At 44.6% G+C, this 16,716-nt stretch overlaps 4 protein-coding genes across 4 annotated transcripts; 1 reads left to right on the top strand and 3 right to left on the bottom strand.

The window, feature by feature from the left end:
* Positions 1 to 3,121: 3,121 nt before the first annotated feature.
* PHALS_10242 (uncharacterized protein) lies at positions 3,122 to 3,416 on the bottom strand (the record flags this gene model as incomplete). Its single annotated transcript, XM_024725631.1, has 2 exons — positions 3,122 to 3,182; positions 3,253 to 3,416. 2 exons carry the CDS (start codon positions 3,414 to 3,416, stop codon positions 3,122 to 3,124), a joined length of 225 nt encoding a protein of 74 aa, XP_024576388.1.
* Positions 3,417 to 4,466: 1,050 nt separating this feature from the next.
* PHALS_10243 (pro-apoptotic serine protease nma111-like protein) lies at positions 4,467 to 7,960 on the bottom strand (the record flags this gene model as incomplete). The annotated part of the gene is made up of 6 exons (XM_024725632.1): positions 4,467 to 6,353; positions 6,429 to 7,052; positions 7,114 to 7,212; positions 7,293 to 7,400; positions 7,484 to 7,737; positions 7,798 to 7,960. The coding sequence occupies 6 exons, from the start codon at positions 7,958 to 7,960 to the stop codon at positions 4,467 to 4,469; spliced, it is 3,135 nt and encodes a 1,044-aa protein (XP_024576389.1).
* A 91-nt stretch (positions 7,961 to 8,051) lies between these two features.
* On the top strand, positions 8,052 to 13,285 carry PHALS_10244 (TPR repeat-containing protein; the record flags this gene model as incomplete). Its single annotated transcript, XM_024725633.1, has 9 exons — positions 8,052 to 8,216; positions 8,293 to 8,361; positions 8,413 to 8,495; positions 8,572 to 8,650; positions 8,736 to 8,867; positions 8,933 to 9,242; positions 9,299 to 9,417; positions 9,479 to 9,687; positions 9,748 to 13,285. 9 exons carry the CDS (start codon positions 8,052 to 8,054, stop codon positions 13,283 to 13,285), a joined length of 4,704 nt encoding a protein of 1,567 aa, XP_024576390.1.
* A 53-nt stretch (positions 13,286 to 13,338) lies between these two features.
* PHALS_10245 (RPP40) lies at positions 13,339 to 14,580 on the bottom strand (the record flags this gene model as incomplete). Its single annotated transcript, XM_024725634.1, has 1 exon — positions 13,339 to 14,580. The coding sequence occupies one exon, from the start codon at positions 14,578 to 14,580 to the stop codon at positions 13,339 to 13,341; it is 1,242 nt and encodes a 413-aa protein (XP_024576391.1).
* Between the last annotated feature and the right edge of the window lie 2,136 nt (positions 14,581 to 16,716).

The following is a 16,716-nucleotide window of genomic DNA, read 5'->3' on the forward strand; positions in this document are numbered from 1 at the left end:
ACTTGAATGCTCGACGTGGATATTTTAATTGAAATTCATCATCTCAAGTTCTTGCAACTGGTAGCACCGTTAATCTCCGCGGGATAGTTGTTACAGCTGCCGTCCACGCTTCGAAAAAAGATCAGGTTCAGGCACACTTTAATGTCAGAAACGCACGAGCAGGGCAATCCTGCCCCTTTTTTAATGGACATAAAGGGCGGAGGTGTGAGTTGCAACGGCGACAGGGCAGTCAGCGGAAGTAAGACTTCTATTCAGATTATTTTCAAGGTGATAATATTCCGTAAATTCATATAATACTAACTCCAGCACTTGCTGTATTCGCCAGCTCACTCGCTCTTTCTTGTGAAAGTGGGCTTCTATAGCTCATCGACAGCGCTAGCGAAGGGTAACCTCCCTAGGTTGGCTCTCGTGGGTTCGTCTAACGTGTGTTACAGGTTGGCTCCCCACGCTTACAGCGGCGCGCGGCCAGAAATAATGCACTTCCCGAGCTTTGCGCTTTGCTGCTCGGATTACACTGAGTGGTTCAACACCACGTCGCTTATTTATAGTAAAGGTGTGATTAGCCACAGAGAGCGATGTTGACGCTGCTTCGTTTCCAACATATTGTTTCAAATCCAACTGGCTATTGAAACTGGAGTCGTGATGTGACTTTAATAAACCAACATAAAGCACAGAACTTGATCGTACACCAAGAGTGTAGATTGATATACATTTTTCTACGACCGTGAGCAGTCACATGTAGCTTTCTCGTGACTGAAAATACAACATTTGATGGTAAATTACCGCGTCTGACATAACATATTTCTTACAACATGGCGTCGTCTGCATTTGGCACCGGCGAGTTGGTTTGAAATATCTTACTCCCAGCTAAAGTTTCAAACTCTGCATAGGGCGCTCACCTTTAAATTACTGTTTTGCTTCGAAGTGTACATAGAATGGAATGAGTGAGTCATCATGTTGGCGACGACAATTGAGTAACGAGGCTGGTCACTAAAAGAATGTTGATACATGCACTGCGTTATTAAGCGAAATCGATGGAAGGGAGCACTTCGGTCGAGTATAGCGGTCTATTCACAAAAGCTCTTTGTTAACCATCCTCCTCCCGTCATTCACGCGTTTGGTCTGAACTTCTATTTTGAATTGCTCAGCGGTTGACATGTCCAACGTGCCGCCTAGCACCTTGAGCAACGTTTGCCAAAGTTTCGTCGTAGAGCGCGGAGGTTTATAAGATTCAATGACTACCGACAAGCCCTGTTGGCAATCCACTTTGTAAAATAACAGTTGAGCTTTATCATCACAAGTGGCTTACAGCAGCGAAATGGACCATCTTCAAAGACAGACCAATGAGACTATAACACGAATTGTACCGGACGAGTCTTATCAATAACAGGAAATAACGCCCACGCTAATAGACTGTCACCACTGGCATGCTGACCAGAGCTGTATCGCATTCGGCCGGATTTTACCCCCTTGACACATTTCATATTTGATTTTACATGTTGTGCCACCAATACGTAGCTCTCATCGAACTGTATAACCCTTCTCTTCCAAGGTGGCCACTCAAATGAGTGCTTTGTGCCTCGAACAGCACTCTTTACTTAACATCATCATTGTGAGCACCACTAATCTCTGCATATAGTCTTGTGATAAGCAATTCTTGGGTTAAGGAAGAGTGATAGAAGTGTACAACCAAACAATTTGGTAAAGCGACACTTGAGTTCTCAAATCTCTAAGTAACTGCACTTTCAGCACCGCGACATATGTTGCGTCTGATCCGTCGAACGTACATTTGCTTCAACTGGCAATGTCACCTTTTCCACGAAAAATCATAGTCAGGGCGACGCGAAAGTGGATACGGCGCTTTATTCAAATTAAAGGGATATGACGGCAAAAAATATCTTGATATTTTTCACTGATAGAGATGGAATCACGACGTCGCTGTGATCAATGACACAAGGACTTCATAGATCGCACACGATTTAAAACCAAGCATATCCGTCCTTAACCCTACAAGAGTATATTTATGGCAAGATGAATATGAAATGTTCTTCTTAGCCTCCTTGATCCGGCAAGACTCACATGCGATCACACGTTTGAGTCCGTTGGCACCTGGTCGGAGTGAAACGTTACCAATAGCAACGACCGACATGTCACAGAAGACACGAAGTGGATGATCTGGATTTGTGACAACCTTAATCGTGGCACTCATGAGACTTCTTTTGCCGCGCTCAGGAATCATTAGATTTTCATTGGAGTAAAATTAGTGAAGGGCCGTTTCATGTCAGCATAATTTATTCAATACGTGTACGGGTAGTTGGCTCGGTCGAGTCATTTTTTTTCGGTTCTTTATTTGTGACAGTGGCGCCGAACAGGCTTGCGTTATTTGGTCGCAGATTAGCTCCTCAACGCCGAAAACAATTTTTCAACAACAGTGAACAGCTTATCTCAGTGCATACACTCCTACACAATTCTCGATCTTGAAATGCGTTTTTCCCGATTCTCGATCTTTAGATGCGTTTTTCCCGACATCCCATACTTCCCACAAATTCGTCAAAAAAATATTTCATCGAAGTAAGTTTGTTTGTGCATAGGATCTGAACAGTTGCGTCATTGGACAATTAGCGCCGTTAATATCTCAGAGAGACCCTGTGCATATCCAGCCACTCCCTGATAATTTCGCACGGAGTACTAATTACAGTGTGAGACATGTGGTAGCTTCTAATCAGCAGCCAAAACCCCCACCAATGTGGTCAAGAATTTCGAACAAAGTGCAGTCGACCGTGCTCATTGTAGTACGCCCTTTCTAGAAATCGGAGTGTGCGCTGAAATTCGAGCTGCATCTAACTTTTTTTTGCATGCACAGTTCGTCACTTGTGGTTTGGTTTTTGGACGACGAAGCTGACACCGAGTCAAATCTTGACGCATCCCCCACCCGATGACAACACAAGTGGTAAATTTGTTGTCACCACGTCGTGATATCTTTTAAACAACGGATACAATAGCTCCATAGATTCCCTGAGCATCAATGTTCTAAGCCTCGCATGCAAGGATCTCTAATGACAGATCCATACATGGATCGTAGCTCCATCTAAGTACCCGCTCCGTTTTGCACTTTACGCACTCATCTTCGAGAATAAGTTTTTTCAGCTCTAAAAGCGCGTAGCGATGTGACACTAACAACCCTAAAGACAACACGAAATGGCACATTTACAAGAGGCTAGTACCAAAAGAATGTGTTTTGCTGCTCTGTACGATAGGCGCGTCGCACGGTATTGCTTACTTCTAAAATACTTCTCTTCTTCCGAAGAATGAGTCAATCTAAATGATCCAAAGCCTGAATTCTCAACTTGCAGGTTACAATTAGGCGCAAAAGACTCTAGTTCCCACCTTGAGTACACTATGATAACTCCAAACATCGTTGTTCATTCCTATTTCAGAGGCACGTTGAAGACTACACTTTACGATGAGGCCTTTTTTCCTCTGTAATCTTGGCACACTGCCGCTTCAGTATTCCGAGCTTTGTTCAAGACTGCCCAGCAATATCCTTACAACTAATTTTAATCAATCTATTTCCTGCACAAGAGTAGGAAGTTTTGCTTTCGAAGCTTCGTGCCCTCGTCAAACGCGCTTCTGCTTCATGATAGAGGTGTCTTCAAGGCTCGGTGAAACTCTAGCAACAAAAGCTAGCCTCCCATCGCTCATGGGGTTCGAGACGCACCGTACCTTGGAAAGGATCATGTTTTGAACAAGATCTAGGGTGAGACTAATTGTTTTTCGCTGTCAAAGTATCAAAAGCCCACTCAAGGTCCAACATGCTTTACAACCTTAACGAATATACCCGTAGCAAGACGCACAAATAATGTATACGTTCAACATCACGCGAAACACGTGATTGCACCGCACTGTTGAATTATCAATATTCTCCAAAACTCCACAAATTGTGGGACGTTGGTCCTGACAGCCAACAACATTATTTGTTCCTCCAACTCTCACAGATGTAACTTCTTCGGGTATCATGAAGGCCGGAGATTCAAGTCTCCTCTCTCTTGATCTATCACATGTAGTGCGCTCGAAGAGCTTTTACCTTGCGCACCCGAACCAACCTCGTTGCACAGTAGATGTACACCGCATAAATTGCGATACTACAGGCATACAAAGCGTTACGATGAACGCGGATGGAATGGTCTTGATGCAAGCCGCACCTGTTTAGAGATCATCCATAAAATCAGTAATGGAAATCATATTCATAAGAAGGTCTATCGCCATTACCAATAATTGCACCTAAGTGTATTATAACTTTTGTACATTTGTACAAAATTATATTTGCTGAATGTAATTGTACATTCCAAATATTTTATGGACGACAATTAGAAAATAAGTGTTCATCAAAGTTCTATTTCCATCAAATCCATAAAAACGGCGAAGACTCTCATTTTCATGATACATGTCTTGATCAACAGAGTAGCCTAATGCTGAAGTCTGTGCCACTCTCCACCCTCATGGACCAGTTCACTCGTTGGCCAATACTTCGGTTCAAGTTTAAGAGTGCTCAGATGGTCCTTGCCGCTCAAATCCGTGTATTTAATGCGTACTGAGTCGCTGGCCGACTTAGCAGTAACGATGCGCAGGAAATCGTCGATACTTGTGATTTTAATGCCATCAATTTCTTTAATTCGACTTGTGGGAGGTGGTCCGTAACGAGCAGCCGGGGAGCCAGAGTACCGACACGAGACGTATATTCCATCATCTAACGAAATACTACGCTGCGCGGACACAGATAATGGCGGTGCCTGTAACAGCAAACCCTGCCAGAATACAATACGATTGATTTCCGTACGCTCCATAAACAATGTTTTCACGTCCAATTGCATTTCACGTCCATCACGTACGATAGTGAGTTGTACCTCTGGCTTCTGCGTACAGCGCTCTACTTCCCGGAAGCTCGTCACAATCTTGCCATCCACAGCAACCAGAATATCACCATTTCTTAGAAGATCGTGAGCCTCTGTGCCACCCCAGCGGCGGGCAACGGTCAAAATGGTTCGGCGATCCGGCGCGTCTTTTTCTAAAATTTCGGCTAAAGCCTGGCCAAGACCAAGCTCTCGGGCCTTTGCCAAACTTAGGTGCTCGAAATCAACGCCCAGGTCATAAATTTTCGGAGTCACTCCACGCATTAGCGGAGCAGCACTTTCCATTACCAAATCTATTGGAATGCCACGGTTGAATTGACTCTCCACCTTAGAGTTTCGCCGCTGCTGCTGAAATGAAAAAGAGGCCCAGAACGCGCTCACTTCTCCTTTTTCGCTGCAAATAACACCGCCTTCAGTGCCAACAACGTCCTGAAGAGACACCATTTCTAGGTTATGCTCCTGGTATCGTGGTGGATTAGGCATGGGCAATCCGATCCACTTTACACCAGAGACGATGGTTTCGCGGGATACTAAGTCAGAATGGCCACTGCGGCCTACGCTGCTCATGAGCCCAACAAGCCAAACGGGATCTGATGGCACTAGCGGCTTCGATGCCACTTGACAGCTTTCAATAGGTGTCGATCCAATAAGTTTTGGGTCATACTGCACAATAGCAAAATTATGCACCGGATGCACAAATACTACGTGGGCTGGAATCATGATGGTACTAGCAAAAGTGACCATGGCATCTCCCATCGAATCGGTCACTGTATTACGATCAACGACAACAAGACCCTTCTTAGCATCAATCACAAGTCCTGTGCCTCGGTAATTAGACGTTGACAAACTATTAACACTAAACGGTCTGTCAAAATCCACCGTAACGAGGGATCGTGCAAGCTTGTTTTCTACTGGATTCTTGCCTGGCAAAGTAGTCGTTGAACCAATCGGCTCATCTTGACTTTCAGTCTCATTCTTTTCGGCATCAAACGAGCTACTAGGCAGAGCAAAATTTTGGCAATGCCATGTTCCAAGTTTGTCGTCGCGCACGTACTCACAGAACGGGAACCACCTGCGGTCCACATGCACAACCTCGACCTTTTCTGACTTATCCGTGAGCTTTGAAAATTTAACTACAATGCGATCACGGTCCCTGCACTGCTTCATATAATTTTTTAAAGTATCAAGATCAGGCGTTTTGGTTCCATTAACAGAGTGAATAATAGCTCCGCGTCCAATTCGCGAGCGTTGAAGAAAGTAGCCCGGGTCGGCGACGTACGGGGCTCCTGGGCTCATTGCATGGTTCCTTGCTTGCTGATACGAGAGCGGATTGATGACAGCTCCGCCGATCTCGATAAAGCGCGAAGGAGTAACCGAATGCAAATCTTGTACCTGAACCTTGTGTACAATAGGTTCTCCAGAACGCTCGATTTCCAGCTGAATCTATGGCAAAAATAGAGTGGCTGGTCAATTAGTAATTCCAGCTCAATTATATATTCAGGAAAAACTGATGCTTACCTCTGTGCCAACGTTATCATCTAGAACGGCTTCCAATGGCACAAATCGCGTGATTAGTTCACCATTCACGCGCACCAGTACATCTCCCGGCTGCAGTTTGTTGCTCGAGGGCCCTCCTGGAATCGTTTCGGCAACTGTCAACATACCCGTTTCTAGAGGAAATGAGGTGCGAACGAGCCCTTCTGTAGCGGGATCGACACCTAGTCGGCGCACTTCGTCGAAAGGTTTGTAGTTAAAAACTGTTTGGATGGTCCCACGAGGTACCTCCTTTCCTTCTCGAATCAAGTCAAAAGCGCGCTTGACTCGATCAAGTGGTAGATAAAATGATGCGGAGGTGCCAATTTTTCCACCAGCATTAAGAGCGATTGCGTCGCCATCATGGTTGAGTACTGGTGAGCCAGAAGAACCGCCGGTGGTTCCTGACGAAGCCTGGAAGTAGAACGTATTGAAGTCGTTGTAGCTATTGTATCCATAATTAGGAGCATCACGATCCAATCGGGCCAAGGTCCCACTTGCAATGGCTAGCTTTTCAGCAGCATCATTACCGACAACTCGAATATCTGTCCCAACGGTAGCTTTAGCCGGCTTCAAATGCAGCGAGGGCACCGTCATATGCTTGACGTCCTATTCATCGCAAAATGATTATCAGACGCCATGAAATGTGCTAGAAGTAGACACAATGTACCGCCGGATTAAATTTAAAAAATCCAAAATCATGAACCGGATCGCGATATATCGGAACCACGCGAACTTCCTCATTATTTTGGAAGACGGCCTCGGCATCCTACAATGATAAAAATCCATCGCAGCAATCACTCTGTCAGTGTCTGCACATTAGACAGCAACCGAAATAGTGTATCATACAATGGGACCTGGTCCAACAACGTGGCGATTTGTCAAGATGATTCCTTTCTCTGCATCCACCACGAAGCCTGTGGCGGACCCATTACCTGGCGACTCTGTGTCAAAAAACTATAGCGACCAAGAACCATAAAAGACTTCCAAACGTCAGTGTCGATATTAACACCCAGTAGATCTTTTATTAACCCACCCACCTTAGGCGAGTTGAGCTTTAAGCTCACAATCGCCGGAACCACACGCTCAAGCGTAGCCTTCCAGTCTAATTTATGCTGATTCGCTTCGGCAGCCACGAGCTCGGCCGCAAGGCGAGCACTCAGCTGGCGTTCACGTTTGATCTCTAATTCACGCTGCTGTTTCTCCTGATTGCTCTGACGACCTGTCGTCACGAATAAATACCCAACGAACGTTGTAGCTAGTGCTGCCGCTGCTAACTTGGCATGTTTAATACCTGAAACCCAAATTTGTTAGCTTTCGTCGACTTTAAGCCTCACAAAACTTCGCTACATACTTGAAACAGAAGAGGATGTCGACGACGAGATAGGTCGCGAAAGCCATAAGGGAGAATCCCGCATTGGCTTCAGACGTCGGTATAGCAGCTGTGTGTCCTTTGCCTTTATATGTGTGCGAGGCAAGAGCGAGCGATGCGCGACCATCGCTCCAGCCTTCCACATCGTCATCAAGAAAATATGATCAGTTGTATATCAATATCGAGTTTTTATCCAATATATGGATTGAAAGGTTATCATTCCCTTAGCCAACGCAATGTCGGCTGCTGTGCTCAAAAAGATGCTACTGGAAGCGGCATCAGCGCTTAAAGCCGAACGCTTTCAAGAGGCGGCGGACGCAAGCCGACGTGTAACTCAGTTTGATCCTAATAACTATCAAGCCTTCATGTGCTTGGGGCTTGCTAGTTTGCAGCTGCAAAAGGTCTGTTTTTTGCTTGAGTATAAGGAGTATAAGGATTAATATTATCGGTGATATTTTGGGCGAAAATATAATCTAGTGGGATGACTGTGAGGAAGCGCTTTGCCGCGCAGCAGATCTCAAGCCAGATATGTCAGCACCACGAAAGGTAGGAGATGGGATTAATACCGATTTTTGATTACTAAAATATTGCATGCAGTATCTTGTAGATCTTTTTGAAGCCAAAATGGATTTGGAAAGCAAACTCGATTCGCTTAAAATGCTTGCTGACATTAATTTCAGGTAATTGAAACAATGAAGATCGAAGTAGAGATGGAACTGTTTGATAGTGATGAGATATTTATTGAATCGACCTCAGGATCAAAAATTGGAAGAAATGCCAGAAATGGATTGCTGAATCAGCGACAACAGCGTTAAAGCTGAAGAGATATCCAATGGTCCTGTTAAATTACTACTCATTATTTGAGAGGTGATCCATTGATTATCAGACTGCTAAACTTTTTTTCTTTGATTGGGACGTAGGCTTTTAAAGCATGGTATTCGCTAGTTGGTGAGCAATCAGGAGATCAATGCCAGCTGTGTCTGAGCAAAACATCAAACGAAGAACTCCCGACGGCATTAGAAATCTGGTTGAATTTAGTTGATTTACTGCAGGTGCGATAAGACTTGTATCGTGTTCCTTTGGATAGTTTGCTAATCTCAAAATTATTTTGGTTTAGTACCCAGACTTCAGCTTGACAAGCTGCTATGATAGTTACTCAATGACTGAAATCTCGCGTCAATTTATCGCAACTGCTTCTCATACAGACTGGACGGCCCAGACCCAAGAAATTGAGGCTTTACGAATGCGAATCGATGCTGGCATAGCCTTCTTTATGCGTTGTCATCTGAATGAGTTGAAAAGCGTAGAAGATAAGGCAGGCCTTTTAAAATTTATAGATGCGTTCGCGGTGTCAGTGTTGAAGCACTTCCCGAATTCGAAAATTGCAGCAGAATACATGCTTCTCCGATCGGAAGATCAGGACACACGTAGGTTTTATTGTTAAACTTTGCTGTAGATATTTTAACATTATCGTGAATGACAGCTCTCGAGCAAGAAAAGGCCACACAAATTGCGACTCAGCTGTCTGCAAATTACCCAAGAAGTCCAATGGCGCTTGTGTTTCAAGCAAATGAATTCCTGCAGATAGGAGAGAACAACCAGGTAAAGCTGTAAAATGCTGTCGTTCCAATACCAAGCTATGACGCTTAAATACATGGAATAGGCTCGTGAAAAGTTTGTCGAAGCACTTGCTGGATTTTCTTCCTCGGCTTTTCAAGAGAGTGCTCTCTGTGTTCGCGTTCAAATTGGACTGGCATCAATTGCTGTGGATGCCCATGATGTTGAGGATTGCCTTCGCCGACTATCGCTGGCAAAACAAGTGGTTGCTGATAAGAAAAAACTAATTGGAGTTAAGGGCCTACTACCTACAGTGTAAGATTTAGCTTTCGTATTATACCATGCTTGGTAGCGTTACTTACCCGTGCGGTACAGATATTCAAAAGCAAAGATCCACTTCATGAGGGCGGCTGCACTTGAGTATTCGGGTGAATCCGATAAAGCAATGGAGCAGTATCGCATAGTAATGAAATGTGGCGATGTGATGTTCACGACGAAAGCTGCGATTGCAATAGCAGAGCTTCTTGCAGAAAATGCTAGGTTACAAGAGGCCCTCGACATTATTGACTCGCTCTCGTTAGCTGAAGTAGAGGATCAGAAGATGAGCGCTGTTATCCACTGCGTTCGTGGGTGGCTGCACTTTCAGCTCGGCGATAATGGGCAAGCTCAAGCACTGTTAGAGCCAAATGCTCCCAAAATGTCAAGTACTGATGTTGCTGCGAAAGGAAAAGCGCTTAAGCGGTTGGCAATCGTGTACTGGTATCTTGGTGGTACTTATAGAACAGCGAAGACTGGGAGTTTTGGATATCTCTTGCAGGCTGCAAAGCTCACGCCAATGGACGCCGAAATTTTTTTCTGGCTTGGAAGATGGTATCAAGAAATCGCAACAGATGCTATGCGTGCTGAAAAGTGCTTTTTGAAGGCGCTATCCGTGTCCCCGTCAAACGAACAGGCAGGTGTGGCTCTAAGTAATATGTACGATGTGCAAGGTATGTATGATAAAAATGTGCAGCTGTGGAAGAGGGTGACACAAAATCAGCAAATTTCTCCTAGTTGGGCCCTTCTACGACTCGCTCAACACCTTGCAGAACAAGACGATGAGTCTGCCGTGGACAAAATACATTTAGTTTTGCGCAGTGATCCGAAAAATGCTCGTTATTGGGTGATTTTAGCACATATCTATCAGCACTTTGGCAAGCGAGTGTCCGCACAGAGATCATATCTTAGGGCTATCGAGCTAGGTGAAAATAGCTGGTGTGTTCGTTGTGAGCTAGCTCGGATTGAAGGATCACTGCTGCTCTATAATAATGCTTTAGAGCGTATTAAACCGATTGTAGCTGAAGAATTACCAGACGAAGATCCGAGCAAGACAGCAGCTGTCATGATTTACTCTGATCTGCTTTTCCAGCAAGCAAAATACTTGTGCTCGGAAGGATTATACGGGCATGCTGCTCTTAATTTGAAGGAGGCATCACATATGATGAAGGAGCTGCCGTCGATGTCTTCAAATTCAGAATCTGTGGAAGCGTTCAAGCTAATTGGTGACATTCATTGCTTTGCCTTCTTTTTGTCTCCAGATAACTTTGCAAATGACGGGAGTACGTGGGCTGAGTTCATTAGCACTGGGCGGAAAGCATATGAAAATGCTTTACAGCTTGAAATAAAGACTAGAAACGAGACAAATTGCTGTGACACGGTGATAGGAGTGGTAGCAGAACGATTTTACGACATTGGTCTCAGTTACTGGTATGAAGCTCAGGCTCTTAGCAATACGCAAGGCATTTCCACGTCTGCATTTTCATGTGGGGCGACGTCAAATGTGTATTTGTCGATTGCGTCTTTAAAAGCGAAGGCGTTGGCAAACTTTAAGCTAGCTCTTCAAGAGGATCCTTTGTGTTCGTTGGCTTGGAATGGGTTGGCTCTGGTGTCAGATACTCTGTTGGTGAAACAATTCGCCTGGGCAAGATCCATTCAGAGTAATCCTAGCAATGACGCTACATGGGCCAACTTAGGTATGTTTTATCTGTATTGGACTGATGCTGTTCCATTGTCGGTGTCATTGGCACAAAAATCATTTCTTCAGCTTCAAAGCATCAACCCTAGTAACCCTTGTATGTGGAACGGCTATGCTATGCTGGCTCGTCGCCAAGACAGCTGTATCATGCAACAAAGGAAGACAATAGAAGCGTTTGACTGCACGTTGCAAACTGGATTAGACTTGGATGCTTTACTTGGGGTCAGTATGGCATTGCTTGATTTTGGTAATCATTTGGATGAAACGATCACTCAGGCTCCAGAACACAGCAATGAAGTAGTCTTGTTTTACCTTAAGAAGTATCTTGAGCGAGATCCATTTTGTGGACGTGCTTGGCATGCTCTTGGTGTAATCCAGCATCGACTGGGACTGTACACTGAAGCTTTGGCATCTTACACACGCGCAGCTTCTTGCCCACTAACGTCGGAGGAAGTGGAATGGAATAAGTCAGTCGCAAAATTGGGTCAGCTATTCAGTAATGCAAAAGACACTGAAGCAGATGAATTATCACTTTTGCAAGAAATGTCCGAACAACTTAGTTTATTGTTAAAGGAACCAACACCGTTGAAAACGATTATGCAAGCGCAACTGTTGTACCGCCAGACCAGAGGAAGTGAGGCGCTAGATCTACTTCAGGCTACGCTAATGCTAGAGAACATTCAGTCGAGTGAACTTGAAATTGTTGCCGCTGTCGGTCTATCGATGGCGAGCTTGTTGATGATTGACTATTTGACGAAGGAAAGTAATCTCGTTAGGGTTTGTAAGAAACGTCTTTTGTACTCAATTGATCAAGCTTCAACTCTGGCCGCTCGTGAATACGAAAATTTGCGTGTGATAGAGCTTTATGAAAGGTGGGTAGGCAACGATGAAGACCATTTGACACGTCTGCGGGTATTGCTGCAAGCAAGTGATGGCGCCAACTCCTGTAAACTTTGGATGCGACTGGTTTTGTCGTCAATTGATTCGAAGAGCTATCAGGTATCAAAATTATTGACAAACTACTTGCGGTCATCTGTCAGATCGATGCCGTCTGACGCTTACGAGACCATGGACCGCATTTTTCTCGACGCGTTGACAAGTATTATTAAAGCTGGCCCAGCAGGAGCGAAGGTTTCGTGCCTAGATGCCCAAAAGCTGGTTCGTGCTCAGCCTTGGAACACGACTGCTTTTGTCCTGGCTCTTTCAAGCGTTCTCAAGCGTATAAACGTCCAACAATCGCAAGTTGACGTTTTTCATCAATTGCTGCGCTTGTTGCAGGCCGGGCGTATTTTGGCAATCGGCAAAGAGTACGAAACAGCTCAGCTAGATCTATTGACAAGCTACTGCTACATCAGACTCAATGAGCCTAATGAAGCAACTGCGTTTTCCAATAAAGCATTAAACCGAGTGAAAATAGGAAAGAGAAATGGTGATATAGCACATTCAGTGGACACAGATTTATTGGAAGCACGCTTGCTCTCGATTTCAAATCGAGAGAAGGCAATAAAAAAGTATGTGGATGTCATTACCACCATTTTAACTACTGTTGCACCTTCCTCAAAACGATACATTCCGATACTTTTTGAGTTTGGCGGGCTTTACGAACAATGGGAGCTCCTTGATGGGGCCTTGATAGTTTGGAAGCTTGTTGCCTCGTTGACGGCCACGAAAATTACTGCGGGTGACGATGACGTGAATAACAAAAGTACTGATTCGAGTAGCTTCAGCGATAATGCTGCTTGCTTCTTGTCAAATTTGCGGCTAGCAATTATTCATGGTAAAAAGGGCAATTTAAAGCCTGCGCGCAGACATATCAAGGCGGCTGTAGCGCTTGCCGAAATTATGGCAGACTCAGACTCCTCCATGGTTGCTGCATTTGTGGAGAGCGTGCTAGCTTAATAGTCATGTGAACGTTATGTTGCACTAAGGAGTGAATTCGATTTTTTGGATCTCTATACTGTCTCGTCATGTGGACCTATAGCTTGCAGCAAGAAGTACTGTTCGTTTGGTAAGATTAACAGGGTGTAATTATTCTTACCATTACTCAGAAAGCCATGCTCCCGTCGCTGTAAGTCTTTTTTCTTCACGTTGCTGCTGTTAGCTTTGGACTGCACCCATGACACGAAAACATCAGGAAAGCCCCAGACCGTCACCGCTCCCCACGGCAGGTCGCCTCTTTTCACAGCAAGCTGTACCTTTTTGACTATAGTATTACAAAACGGAGCAGCTAGCAAACCACGCCACCTTACTGTCGTGATTTCACATGCTGATTCACATTCAAACGAATCAGGAATGCCTGTAAATGTCGACACGTAATCTTCCGGTTTCTCCCTCTTAAGCAGGTCGGTGAGTCCACAAGCCACAAGACCCAACCATTCGTAGGCCTCATGTAATGACGTCCTCAGCTTCTCACCATCTCTTTCACCAAGCTCTTCCAACGCGCATAAATTAGAGTAAAATGCGTCAAAGTGAGGCAAAAATATATCACTGAACGTTGTCAGATCAGCGTTCAGCTCCAAGCGTGAACGATGTATTTGATCGTGTTCAAACAAGATTGTGCGGAGCGCTCCACGCTGGTTATATGCGCACAATAGCATATTTAGATCCTGCAGTTTCGTTCGAAGACACGTTCGCACCTTATCTCGAACTTTGTTTTCCTTATCTTCCGCAAATGTCGGCGAAGTCAAATCTAGTGTGATCACGTACTTCTGGGCTCGTTTTTGGTGGGCAGATCTGCAGGCGGCAGGTAGCGCTTTGCCATATTTTTCCCCGACTAATCCTAATTGTTGGTATGTATCTACATCCACCAGCAGCAGCAACTGGCCCGACGGAAGCAACATTGCCGACTGCGATGCATCTACGGCCGCGTTCTTGGCCAACATAAAGGCAGTATTGCCTTCCATGAGGTACTCGCGAATAAATGATGGCGATAAGAACATGTCCACTGACGCCTTAATTTCGTAATAGAATCCCGTCTCCCACTGCAGGAGTTGAGCAACAGCCTTTCCAGCACTGGAAGGTAGATACACTTCGAGCTGCTGGTTGAAAGCGTGGTTGCTGATGATACTCTCGTGGCGAGATGCGACATGATTAAAGGTAGAGCGCCACACAAGGAGACGAGAAGAAGGGTATCCGCAGGCTCGACTGCTTTGCAGTAAGGCACCACCATTTTTAAGTCGGTCGTGGCGAGGCATCCATCCACGTAGAAATTTGACGCCGACAATAGTAAAGTGGGCTCATTACCCAAATTTTGTGCTTTAATTTAACTTTATTTTCTTGTCCAATTTGTAAAAGGATAGCTAAAAATAGCGATGGCTTTTATGTATCCTTTCAAAGGAGGATCACGAAAATTGTCATGATCTTCGCGCCTGAATCGGCAAAATATAAGGCAGAACATTGTAAAAGAAATCTGCCTAATTTTATAATTATATCATCTGAATTTAACAAATAATATTTAGTAGATATTCATTTTTCGTACAGACTGGCAACTACGTTGGGTTGATTGATTCCATACAATCTTTATTCACTCTGAGTAAGAGTGAATGGCATTAGTTCTATGTATTGATCTGAACAAATAAATGTTTTTGGACCACGACTCCATGTTCCTGCCTTTCGAGCTGGCTGTTTGGAAGCACAGAGCTACGCTTTGACGTATGTTCACAAATGTCCTCAACCTTGTGGTTGTCCGACCTTTGTGTCATACGTCACCCCGTAATCATAACAAACGCTCGTATAAGTTATCGCTGCGATCGTCATTTTTCACAACTGCTTGTGGTATGCAAGAAAAAGACTCACTTGGGAAAAGATAAACTTTGGGAGGCTCTAACAGCAGGCCCTTGATGCCAAGTGCAGACCATCAATACAGACATTTGGCAAAAGGCATTCTTGTTGAACTAGACACGCTCTCATTCAGCTATTGAAAGATCTGACAAGCCCGATCAGTTCGAATCGCTGTCTTGTTTGTACGAGCATTAATTACCATTATGCCTTGTGGTACATACTAGTATATCAAGTTGTCTCTTATGTACAACCGCTCCAATACCTTGTCATCCAGTCGTCTAGCTGGGGTTCAAGTTTTTAGTAACAGAAAAGTATTGCAACCATGAACGGCGTCTCAAATCACAGACGCTGTAGATGAAAAGCCTGATTCAGAATAACTCGCGCTCATCATTGGCACGCTCAAGCAGCCTTTGCCTGGAACTGCGAGATTGTTATTACCAGCGACATGCTCAACGAAGAACATGCGTTTGTTGGCTCGACAAATTCTGTGCCGCGTCATGCCAAATCTTGTGTTATTGCGTATATGCTTCTGGTTGTGTCAATACCAAGGCAACAGACTCAGCTATTTTGCCGTAGGTGCAAAAGGGCAATGTGCGAGATCTCACTGACTTGTTTACATACACCAAAGTATACGCAACAATCTGCCAATTGATTCGGCTTCAGCATGAGCCTCGTCATATTTACTGGAGATTATCGCAAAAGCGTTAAAGTTAAGACGTGAGCAAGATGATGGTGGTGATTAAGGTGTTTGCAGTGATGACTCGTAACCAGACGGAGCCCCACGCGTTCGTGAGATCTCGGTAATCTCCATTTGACTTCGACGGAATCGGTCGTGAGCTATCAGAATATCAGCTAATTGTGACGATTCGCGATTTGTGGCGACTTGGCGAAAAAAATGTCCATGCATATGGAAATATAAAGTAGTAAAGCTTTGACGGAATGCGTCAAATGCATGCTAGGAAGTAGTATAGTATTAGGACAAAGACGTCATAGCAAATTGGTTGTGGATACGTAAAGCGGTCTCGTGAATCGTCCAGCCACAGCAGAAACATTTATGTCCCAGAATCATGTCAACATATACCACTCTCTGGGCATGCAACTCAATGCTGTACAATAGACGGCTTAGCTGCGGGTAAAAAGAGAAATTAGTATGTCTACAACATAGGCACAGTGTCACCTTCTTTAAGATAGCGTGAAAATCTTCACGCATTTTTATTTGATCAAAAGCATCTTTACAGGCCGCAGAGAGTTTTTAGTACCTACCACAAGTACAGTTTTGCTCCATGTAGGAACCGCCCATATACCATGGTCTCAATGAAGCTTATGGTTAATGCAGGGGGGCTGCCGTGACTCTTTCGCTTAGAGGAAGCTTGTTTAAGATTAATTGCCTCGATATATAATTAGAACCAGTACGAGTGTGGTGGATCGCAATCCACTTGCTCCAAGAGTAACTACAACTGTAACGGATTACACGTACCCTGGTAACAGGGATATGTGTCACACGAGATGTGCATGGTGTGACTGCACCCAAACAAGAATACGGTATGTGG

The sequence above is a fragment of the Plasmopara halstedii genome (assembly GCF_900000015.1).
Source record: "Plasmopara halstedii genome assembly, contig: Scaffold_470, whole genome shotgun sequence".
NCBI classification, from domain to species: Eukaryota; Oomycota; class Peronosporomycetes; order Peronosporales; family Peronosporaceae; genus Plasmopara; species Plasmopara halstedii.